General features: G+C 35.6%; 1 protein-coding gene across 3 annotated transcripts; it reads left to right on the top strand.

The window, feature by feature from the left end:
- Positions 1-7449: 7449 nt before the first annotated feature.
- LOC107479074 (protein PLASTID MOVEMENT IMPAIRED 1-RELATED 1) lies at positions 7450-11972 on the top strand. Of its 3 annotated transcripts, none has more exons than XM_052258973.1 (4): positions 7450-7504; positions 7567-7653; positions 7918-10316; positions 10407-11971. In XM_052258973.1, the coding sequence occupies exons 3-4, from the start codon at positions 7918-7920 to the stop codon at positions 11563-11565; spliced, it is 3558 nt and encodes a 1185-aa protein (XP_052114933.1). In that variant the 5' UTR covers positions 7450-7504; positions 7567-7653; the 3' UTR covers positions 11566-11971. The 3 variants fall into 3 exon arrangements, with proteins under 3 accessions (XP_052114933.1, XP_052114935.1, XP_052114934.1); XM_052258975.1 differs by having other exon boundaries at positions 7468-7504; positions 7569-7653; positions 10410-11972; XM_052258974.1 differs by lacking the exons at positions 7450-7504; positions 7567-7653 and having other exon boundaries at positions 7663-10316.
- Positions 11973-12227: the final 255 nt, after the last annotated feature.

Here is a 12227-nt window from a genome sequence, read left to right on the forward strand (position 1 = left end):
AATTTTGAATGTATTTATTTATATGTATTAAATAAAAATATTTAAATTTTTTTTAATAATAAGAGTTAAATAAAAATTCTAATTAATTACTCTCGCAGTTAACTCTTAATTGCTTTTATGATAGAACACAGAACATTGGGTGAGAGGTAGAGCGCTGCTTTGTCATCAGCTTTTCAGTCCTTCATCTTCAACACTTTTAAGTCTCTCTCTCCTCCGCCAGTGGCACACATGCAAAAAAGAGTAATTCGAATTGATACCATTCGAACTTCCTCTATGTCACGAAATGCATGTAATTCGAATTGACTAAATTCGAACTATGGCTGTGTAATTCGTGGCAACTTGATTCGAACTACTTGTGCGCAATGGTTGGTCATAATTCGAGCTAAGTCGATTCGAATTATGAACAAATTTAATTCGAATTTTGTTGCTTCGAATTACATTATAGTGTGTTTTGGTTGATTGATGAATGAGAATCTGGTTTAGCTGAATTGCGTAATTAAAATCTGTCCTTGGCTTATATGCGCTTTTTACCCTATAATTTATCTAAAAAATATTTTATATTTTATATATATATGGTATCTCCATGTCATATATGAATTTTACGTTCGTGTGTTTCCGTATTTCGTATCGTATCATGTCCCATGTTTGTGTCAGTATTCATACATCACAGGCTATTCATAACTCAAGAAAATACAAAATGGGTATGAGAATGTGAAAAAAGTAAAAAGTCAAGTGTATGAAATTGAAAAATGAGAGTCCAGTCCACTTTCACAGGTTTCCTAAATCTCTATTTATAAGCTCTCCTAAATTATAAATGAAATTCAAATTACAATTAAATGCATTTTCTAACTAACTATCACTAATGATCTTCCTTCCTTCTTTTGGATATCCTGAACCTTGTGAGTTGTTGTGGACTTGATTGGTTGGGCTTGATAAGCATTAGATGTGGTCAATGATTTGTCAATTTTAAGCACCAATTGTAACATACCATAGGCTTTATTAAAGACCAAAATTAAAGCTCAAAGTGTAGTGTTAGAAGTGTGCTTTAAGGTGGCATGTGAGGCTCCATTTCAAACCTTATTTTAGCTTGAAACTTCGAAGGCGTACATGAGGAGAAATGCTTCAAACTTGTGGCAGTGGAGGTGCCATATTGTTGCTCAAAATGGAGGCCCTAGTGGTGCTTGAAATGGCGTTGGAGACGCTACAAATGGAGCACCTGAAGTGGCGTGGAGATGCCACAATTGGAGTTTGTTGGATGCACAAGAATTGGCGTTGGAGACCCCAAGGAGGACCAAGGAGAATGGCGTTGGAAATGTCATAAATAGAGGGGCAAGGATGGTGTCTAAGACGCTACATCGTTGGTCCCTAGGAGGTGAATTGTTTGGCATTGGAGACTCCATAAGAGGTGGCGTCTAAGGCACCATATTGCTTCATGAAAAGTGGCATTGGAGACTCCAATTGAGTGGAGTTAAAGACGCTACAAATGGTGCTCTCTGGATGTCTAACTATTGGCTTGTTTAACTCCCAAAAGAAGCTTAGCAAAACTCAACCTTGTCTCTAGAAATGTTGCTTTAGAAGTGTTGCTTGAGTGCTTTTTCTATTAGTGCTCTTGTTGCTTCTTTTTCTATCATTTCCTATAAGAATTTGTAAACTCAAAGCAATCAAAGTAGTATTCAAATAAGCACTAAAACACTTCATAATTGAACATAGTTTATTAACTTTCTATATGACATATCATAGAAAAACAACTCATGAAGCACATGCATCAGATATAAGATTGAACGCGTCATACCTCTTGTGAGTATTTATAGAATCTTAGAGGTTTACTGTAGTTGTGATCACTTCTTTATATTCTTTTTTGGAGAAATGCGCTGTTACAAGCTTGGGAGTTAAGTCATGTTTATAACCGCTAAGTCATGGGGTTGGAAAGTTTGATCACCAAGTAAGAGAGAGAGATTTTCGCAACAAGGTTTTGTAGCTGGCTTGTAGCCCAAGTAAGGTCGGGTCTTGGCAAATGAGGATCAAATTGAGATGGACTCCAAAGATGTCGAGCTTAAGTTAGATACTTCTCAAAGGTCGAGCATTAAGTTCTATTTGTAGATTTTATATAGTTTGCCTGGACTAGAGTCTTGTGATGTCGTATGTCGAGTTGCAATTGAGTTTCTTTTTGGCAGTTTACCTTGGCCAACTGTCATTTGTGTGTTGCCGAGTTCGTGTAGGTCAATTATGAGGAGGTTGAATATGTTCCTACAAAGTTGAGCTTGACATCTCATGTATCAAGTAACTTCCATGTAGTGAAAATCTTTGATCTACTTACATATGTTGTTACAAAGTTGCATTCTAGTTCAATGGTGTTAGAGGTTTGGTGTGAGCTCGTACCCATGACTTGAAAGTCTTGAGGGTCAGATAGTTTATTCGTGTAAGTTGGATTCCTAATCTGAGCTTTTTGAGCGAAGTTAAAATTGTTACTTTAGGAACTTGGTTGCAAGCTCGTATTTTGTGATTCGTTACCAAAAGTATTTGGCCGTTGTTTCTGATCTTATACTTAATTCTTGTGATGCTTAGATTTAGGAGTTGGGTCATTCCCCTAACAAAGTCAAATTTAAGGTAATGACCTCAAGTAAAGGTTGTCCTTGAACAACATGCATGTCTCTTGATTTTTCATTCATGTGTTTTTTATATTTTGTTACGTCAAACTCTAAAATGAAAAGTTTACACAATATATTTTACATATATCATTCTTTCTGTACATATTTTTTCATAATGTAATATAGTTGTTGGTTATCAATATTCGCAATTGTTGTTGAATAATTAACATTTTAAAAAGTAAAAACTATATTGATTATAGAATTCGTTGAATGTGTATATAGAAATTGTAAGATGAGATTTACTTTGAACTTATTAAATTTCTCACATCTTTTTCACATTATTGCCATTGCTATTAACCCACCTCCACCAAGGTGGCATCTTCAACCCCCCTCAAATTTGCCCTCACTCTTGAGGCTAAGAAGAATGAGCTTGTCCTCACTCTAGATGGTAACTACATCAAAATTACTAAACTTTGGAAATGGGTAATTGGTAATTACCACTTTAACAACGAAAGGTCAAAATTTCAAAATATAGCATACCAAAGGCATGTAGGTTAGAAAAACAAAAAGAGTTAGTGTGGCTTAAATAAGAAGAGTTGAAATTATATGTTCAAATCATACTTATTATAGATTTTTTTAACTGTTAAATTATATTAGTTTGTGTTTATCTATTCTATTATATAAAAATCGGATGTTTGCATTTAATGATGGAGTTGAAGTGGCATACTCTGAAGAGTATTTCCTGATTTAATTATTTTAACTCATTCAATACAATTTATTATCATGACTTAATTATATCAGCTAATTGATTTGATTAGATATTTAAATATTAATATAATTTATTATAATATATATTACTTAATTAATTTTACTACATTAATTATAATTTGTATTAGTTAATTAATTTATTCATTTATAAAGTCTAAAATAAAATAAATAATTTATTATTTATTCTAATTGAATTCATTAAATTTAATATACATTATATACGAATTAATAATAATTTATAAATCACTTTATATTATATATGTATTAACAAAATATTATATATGTCTTAATGTGTTAATTAAATATTATATACGCATAGAAAAATAAATACAAAGATGATTTATATAATATTAATAATATTATATTAGCACGGTGTTTTTTTTTGTTTTGATATCATATAGTATTGATCATGATAATAATATTATATAGTATTATATAAACTTTCTAATATCTATCTACGATGATCCCATACTAAAATACTCAACCACATAGATCAAATTCGGATGAGAAAATTCAGAAATTATATGCAAAAATGATCTCATGCATGTCTATTTTTAACTTGAATAAAAATTTTATTTTATTCGGTGACAGACTCAGAAGAAACTACAACGGCAATATCCGGGCATAGCGAAGGTGACTAAGTGATGAGTCTGTAGAAGAAGAAGAGAAGAACTTAACAGACTCATAATGAGAGAGAGGGAAATTTACCTTGAGAAAAGAAACTCGACAGGAGAATGGTGGCGACGGGCTCAACAACAACTGTAACGGGATGAGCAGCGATGATGACATAAGCTGTGAACAGTGACGGACCCAAAAAAATTTAGTAATGGGGACAAAAATATAATAAAATTTAGGTATAGATATTTTTTTTTTGCTTCCCATGATATTCAACAAGTTAAGGACTAATCCGTCATGAATTTGAATTCCATTTAAGAATCTACAATTGGCTAGCAACGAGTTGCTATACATACAAGACAGAATTCGAACCCTCAATACTTATTCAAGTGGACGACTAAGTTGATCACTTGATCAATCTAAATTGGTTTAGATATATTCAAAATTTAAAATTAGAACTATCTAATACATATTGTTTTTAATTTAATTATTAATTAATTAACTAATATAATATAATTAATTATCACTAATTTTTGAGTGTATTTATTTATTTTTCATACTAAATCAAATTTAACAATGTAATTATTATTATGTGTTAAGTTTAACAAAATATTTTTTAACATAAAATACAAAAGAACTATTTATATTTTATTTTGAGATAAATATAATATAATAAGTGGTATATATGTATATAAGTATTAATTTTTTTCAAAAAAATTTGTGGGAGCAAATGCCTCTCTATATTAAACGTGGAGTTAAACCCCAAAATGGTCCTTGAGATTGGCGTTTTGCACTGAAATCGTCCTTGAGATTCCAATTGCACCAATTATGTCCCTGAGATTGAAAAAAATGCACCATAGTAGTCCCTGACCCATTTTTCATTAACGACGTGATGACATGGCATGATGACGTGGACTGTAAGTGACACGTGTCATTTCATGATTTGGCCACGTGTAATAGTAGGACAATGTGGTGGCCAATGACACGTGGCATGCTGACGTTGATAGTTGTGCCACGTGTCACAATGTTATTTGGCCACGTGTCCAGTTGTGCCATGTGTCGCAACAGTATTCGTCCACGTGTCATCCATTATGCCATCGTTGTATATGCACCAAATTAGTCCCTCACTTTGCATTAAGTGACTCATTTTAGTCCCTGAAATTGAATGTCGTGCACCAAACTAGTCCCTTCACCAATTTTTTCTCATTTTTTTTCTATAAATTCAAAATTCTCAATATTTTTGAATGCATTAATTTCAATTCTATTTTTTCACATGTTCTTCAAATAAAAGTGTTTTTATAAAATATTTTTTCTCTTGCGAATACCCTATTCGCCGACTTGGAGTTAACGTGAAAGCTTTTCAAGCACGTTCACTACCATCTCCAACCTCTTTCAGTACTTTTATAAAATATTTTTTTTCTTACGGATACCTCTAATAGCCGCCGTCTTAGAGTTGACGTGAAGGCATTTCAAACTTCCCTCATTATCATCTCCGACCTCTTTCGTCTAGACTGCAGAGATCAAAAGTGGTAGTGAGGGTAGTTGAAATGCCTTCAATCTAGCTCATTTATACATAACGAAAATGTGTATTTCATAAAAAGAAAATATTTATTTTAATTATTAATTTCTTGTTAAAAACACATGTTTTTTTATGAAAAAAATATGTCTAATAAATCATATAATTATTTTTTTATAATAACATACTTATATATTACAAAATTTACCAATATTAAATTATTAAAAAATTATATAATTAAAATTAAAATCCTAAATTTTTTTATAAAAGCACTTGTATTTAAACGATATATGAAAAAATAGAATTGAAATTAGTGTATCTAAGATATTAAAATTTTAAATTAAAAAAATGAGAAAAAATTGGTGAAGGGACTAGTTTGGTGCACGACATTCAATTTCAGGGACTAAAATGAGTCACTTAATGCAAAGTGAGGGACTAATTTGGTGCACATACAACGATGGCATAATGGATGACACGTGGACGAATACTGTTGTGACACGTGGCACAACTGGACACGTGGCCAAATAACATTGTGACACGTGGCACAACTATCCACGTCAGCATGCCACGTGTCATTGGTCACCACATCATCCTACCATTACACGTGGCCAAATCATGAAGTGACACGTGTCACTTACAGTCCACGTCATCATCACGTCGTTAATAAAAAATGGATCAGGGACTACTATGGTGCATTTTTCTCAATCTCAGGGACGTAATTGGTGCAATTGGAATCTCAAGGACGATTTCAGTGCAAAACGCCAATCTCAGGGACCATTTTGGGGTTTAACTCATTAAACGTGGGTTCGTCTCTACCTGTGAAGGAAGATGGGAGTTGTGAATAGGTAAGCGGCGATGGACTCAGCAACAACATGACAGGAGCTATGCGATTTTTTGTGAAGAAGTCGAGAAGAAGAAGATTTTAGGTGAGGATGATTGAGTTTATCTTGCATGGCTATAGAATATAGACTGAAGTTATGAATCATGTATGATGTGAGACAAATCCTAATTACTAAAAAGTGTTTATATGTATATATTCGGGGCGGGTACACCCTAAACCCGACAATATCTGTCTTAAGCAAAATCTGTCCCGACTCGAGTCAAGTTATTACCCTTTTCATCCGGGTATAGACGGGTCGGGTACCTGCGTATTCGAAAACTCCTGCCAAGTCTAACCACGTATTGATACTCCTTGCCAAGTCTAATGATACTCCATTTATTAAGGGTTTATCGCTAGCCAATAGATTGCTATATACACAAGGCGAGATTCTAACTCCTAATAGTTGTTTAAGCGGACGACTGAGATAATCACTTAACAAACTCAAATTAATTAAAATAAATACTAATTATTTTTAATATTTTAATATTAAAAATTTTAAGAGTTTGATTTTAATTATAACTTTATAAATTATTTATAATAATAATTATTATATACATTATTTAATTTTTTAATATAATTTTATGTATTATCCCGTACAAGTACAAGGTACGGGAACATACACTAGTTTATTATAAAAAAATATATTTATATCTACTATATAATTTTATTATTGAATTCAATAAATTCTATTAAACCTTAAATATAAAAACAACAGCTCAACAAAATCAGAATCTGCATATTATTATGCAAGTAGTTATAAATCGTGGTATTTGTTTCTTTAAAAAAACAAAACCAGAATATTTGAGAATCAATTTTTTTAGGTAACATTAAAGTCAATTAATTTATTGTTATTTCTGTTTTTCTTTACTCCTATTCTTTCTTTTATCGTCTAAAAGAATTTCTTTTAAAATTTGAAAAATTTTTATAAGTTAATTGTTGAAAAAAGAAAAGTTCCGAACTAGACCGGAAAAGGAGAATAGTCAAAAACACATTGTTTTGTTGTAATATTTTTCATTTATTTATTTTTGGAAGGGTAATATAATATTTTTGGAAAATTTCTAACAATATGCTTTCTTGTTAGCAATTCTTCGATTTTGAAAGTGGTAGCGGCACTTGACAGATAGAAACACAGGGCAGGAGAGAGAGAGAGAGAGAGAGAGAGAGAGAGAGAGAGAGAGAGAGAGAGAGAGAGAGAGAGAGAGAGAGAGAGAGAGAGAGAGAGAGAGAGAGATTGGTGAGCAAGAAGAAGAAGATTACAATCTTCGCACACAACACCACAACTCTCTGTAAGTTTTCATTTGTGGTTCCTCTCTCTCTCTCTCTCTGTTCATTCTTGTTCACACTTTCCACTTGACCTTCTTCTCAAGCTTTGGTTCCTTCTCCAGTCTATGGTCCCCGACCCTTTGTGTTCTCATCTTTTTTCTCATATACTTTATTTATCATACTGTATTCAAGTTTGCTACGTGTGCAAATTTTGTAAATTAAATACGGGGTTTCTTCTGTTTCATCTGTACTAACTTAATTGAATTTATTTATTTTGTGGTAAAAAGATGATGTTGTCGAGAGGTGAAGCTGGTAAGAAGAGTGTTGGTGGTTCTAATAACCAAAAGAGGTTGTTGAAAGATGTTGAGACTATGAGCAAAGCTCTTTACTCGGACAGAAATTCATCAAGGAATTCAATTCCAACATGGAGTTCTCGATCCAAGCCCCTTTTGCCTGATCCGAAATCAAGGCCGAAATCCGGTACTGGAGACGAAACGAATTCGCAGAAGGATAAGAGGTCCATATGGAATTGGAGGCCGTTGAAAGCCCTTTCCCATATACGCAATAAGAGATTTAATTGTAGTTTTTATCTCCAAGTCCATTTGATTGAAGGGCTGCCTTTGAATTTCGAGGATTCAGTGCTTTCCGTGTATTGGAAAAGGCGCGATGGGGTTCTGGTGACGCGGCAGGCTGTGGTGGTTGAAGGAAGGGCTGAGTTTGAAGAGAAGTTGACTTACACTTGCTCAGTGTATGGTAGTAGGAGTGGACCTCATCATTCGGCCAAGTATGAGGCCAAGCATTTCTTGCTCTATGCTTCTCTTGTTAATGCGCCTGACCTTGATTTGGGGAAGCACCGCGTCGACCTCACGAGGCTGCTTCCTCTTACGCTGGAGGAGCTTGAGGAGGAGAAGAGCTCCGGGAAGTGGACTACAAGTTTTAGGCTAACTGGATTGGCTAAGGGTGGCGTGATGAATGTTAGTTTTGGATATCTGGTTGTTGGTGATAATGCTGGTGGTTCTAGAGACAACCATCATGCTCCTAATTCATTAAATTTCAGGCAGAGTAGTTTGGCTTCAACGAAATCAGATGTTAAACCGAGACAGTTTGATGGAAGCAGCAGCATCAGGCGTGCTGGAAGTTTACAAGGTTTTATCAGTCCGTCTTTGTCTGGGTCCATAGATGAGGTAAAGGATCTTCATGAGGTATTGCCAACGTCCAAGTCTGCACTCGCCAGCTCTATCGACATCTTGTATAAGAAATTTGAAGAAGAAAAGGTACATGATCCTCTTCACAGTGAACCTGCAGTTGATGCTTTTGCCAATAGTGTTGAGCCAGTCAAACCAGATGCCTATGCTTCATCTGATCTTGGAAATGATAATGCTGAAGATCATGTCGGTAATCATACAAATACAGGTCCAGTGCATGATGAACCTGAACTCGATGCATATCATGAAAAACTGGATACAGTTAAACAAGATGGCTATCCCCATTCCGATTCTGCAAAAGAAAACCCTGACCAGTGCCAAGGTAATGAGTTTTCTGTTGTTGACAAGGGCACAGAAATGGCACCAAATGAACCCTTTAAACTAGAAGAGTCCATGATAATGGCTCATGAGGATTCTCCTGCTGTTGATAGTAATTGTAACTTTGGTACTGAAAATCTGCAAGTATCTTCAGAAAATAGTGTGATACTTGATTCTTTTGGTGAATTAAATGATAATTCCAATGATCAAGCACAAGTAAATGAGTTTACTTCCAAAGAGGATGGTTTATACACAAAAGAACAGCTCCTGCAAGAACTAGAATCGGCTTTAAATAGCGTATCAGATTTGGAGACAGCAGCCCTAGACTCTCCTGAAATTATGGAAACCAAATATGAACCTAAGATGAAAGAAGCACATAGCATGGATGATGTTACAGAATCAGTTGCCAGTGAATTTTTAAGCATGCTAGGCATGGAACACAGACCAATGGGCTTGAATTCTGAAGGTGATCCTGAGTCTCCAAGAGAGCTCCTTTTGAGACAATTTGAGAAGGAGGCTTTGGATGGGGGCTTCTCTTTGTTTGATTTTGGCATGGGCGATGATGATGAGGCAGATGCTGGCTACGATGCTTCTACTGGATCTGAGCACTGGAACTACTCTGAGGGTATTAGGCCATCATCATCATCCTTGTTTCAAGATATGTGCAAGGAGCATCCGGCTGAGTCTAAGGATGTGAGAGGCAAACAGAAAGCTCAGATGCTAGAAGATTTGGAAACAGAAGCCTTAATGCGGGAGTGGGGTTTGAGTGAGAAGGTTTTTCTTCAATCTCCTTCAAAAGATCGTGTTGGTTTTGGAAGTCCTATTGATCTTCCACCTGAAGAGCCTCCTACATTGCCTCCTCTTGCTGAGGGGTTGGGCCCTTTTCTACAAACAAAAGATGGGGGGTTCGTGCGGTCGATGAATCCCACTCTTTTTCAGAATTCTAAAAGTGGTGGCAGCTTAATTATGCAAGTTTCCAACCCTGTCGTGGTACCTGCTGAAATGGGCTCCGGTATAATGGAGGTTCTGCAGGGTTTAGCTTCAGTGGGAATTGAAAAGCTCTCAATGCAGGCGAAGGAATTAATGCCACTTGAAGATATCACGGGGAAGACAATGGAACAAGTAGCATGGGAAGCTATGCCTGCCATAGAGGGTACAGAGAGGTTAGTCTATATTTTTGTACCACAGGTCTTCAGAGATTTTTTGGTAGTAATCCTTATGTTTGACTGAATATTTTTTCCTTTGAATTTTAGTAGGCAATGCAGTTTGCAACATGATTTGATAGCAGGGCAAGATAGTACTTTCATGCGAAGAGATTTGAAAGGAAGACCATCTGGGCAGAAGTTCAACCAGTCTAGTTCAAGTTCAGTGGACAACCAGACGGGCTCGGAGTTTGTTTCGTTGGAAGATCTTGCTCCTTTGGCTATGGACAAAATTGAGGCACTTTCAATGGAGGGTTTAAGAGTACAATCTGGCATGTCAAGTGAGGAGGCTCCATCAAACATCGTTTCCCAATCGATTGGGGATATTTCAGCTCTCCATGGTAAGGGGATTGATGTGAGTGGGTCCCTTGGCCTGGAAGGTGCTGCTGGTTTGCAGTTGATGGATACAAAAGGCAGCAGCAATGGTGTCGATGGAATAATGGGCCTATCTTTAACTCTTGACGAATGGATGAAGCTGGACTCTGGTGAGATCGATGATATCGATAACATTAGTGAGCATACTTCCAAGGTTCTTGCAGCCCATCATGCTAACTCTTTTGACTTCATGCGTGGGAATTCGAAGGGAGATAGGAAACGAAGTAAAGGCAGAAAATATGGTTTACTAGGAAACAATTTCACAGTAGCATTGATGGTGCAACTTCGTGATCCTATGAGAAACTATGAGCCCGTTGGAACTCCAATGCTCGCACTTATACAAGTTGAGAGAGAATTTGTCCTACCAAAGCAAAGAATTTACTGTACTGTGTCCGAGTTGAGGAACAACAACAATAATAAGGATGATGAGTGCGAGATAATAGCTAAGGTGGAGACAAAGGACGAAAGGAAAGAGGATAAAAGCTCCGAAGAAGAGCTCATTCCCCAGTTCAAAATTACTGAAGTCCATGTTGCAGGTGTGAAGAATGAGCCTCAGAAAAAGAAGCTTTGGGGAACTTCGACCCAGCAACAGTCTGGTTCGCGCTGGTTGCTTGCTAATGGAATGGGGAAGGGAAACAAGCTCCCATTGAAGTCGAAGGCTGCATCGAAATCCGGTGCTCAAGTTACCACAAAGGTGCAGCCTGGTGACACCTTGTGGAGCGTATCATCTCGAATTTACGGTACTGGCTCCAAATGGAAGGAACTGGCAAAATTTAATCCTCATATCAGAAACCCCAATGTCATTATACCAAGTGATACCATAAGACTTAGTTGACTTGTAATGGAGTTGGCAATTGCAATGCAGGTTTCTTTATGAAGAGTGGTTATACTTTAATTTGATAGATCCACTTGAACCTGTGATTGGGAGTTTGATTTTGTTGGAGCTTCGTGAAAATAGGGTAAAGAGAAAACATCATGGATCAGACAAGGTGGATTTTGATTAGGTACACTGTTATTTTGTAAAGTGGTTTCTTTACTTTTCTATGCATTTGTTGTATTTAACTGTTTTATGTCCTCTCTGGAAGTAGTGCATGTATATTGCAGCTTACAAACCACAATTGGAGAAGAATTACTGCAGAAAATGTTAACTATTGCAATTTAAATTGCACTGAAAAATAATGTATTCTCGTTAACATAAAACAATTAGCAGGTGCCGTCTATTGATCTTCTTAGCTATTATTTTATGTGTCCAATAAACTGCTAATAATGTATTCGAAATATTCAGCAATTCTAAAAAATAAAAATGATGAAAATGTGCATGGGAAATTTGAAAAATTGACAATCAACCAATCATCAAATAGTTCTCAAGTGAACTACCAATTCGGTTCTTGTTCATTTCTCAGAATGATAACGTGATTCCGAAGATAAAAAAAATCACTTCGATCTATGTCTTCTACTTTTGTGATATAACGCAGTTCTTGTGGGTATTTTCTAAAT

The sequence above is a fragment of the Arachis duranensis genome, chromosome 3 (assembly GCF_000817695.3).
Source record: "Arachis duranensis cultivar V14167 chromosome 3, aradu.V14167.gnm2.J7QH, whole genome shotgun sequence".
Lineage (NCBI taxonomy): Eukaryota > Viridiplantae > Streptophyta > Magnoliopsida > Fabales > Fabaceae > Arachis > Arachis duranensis.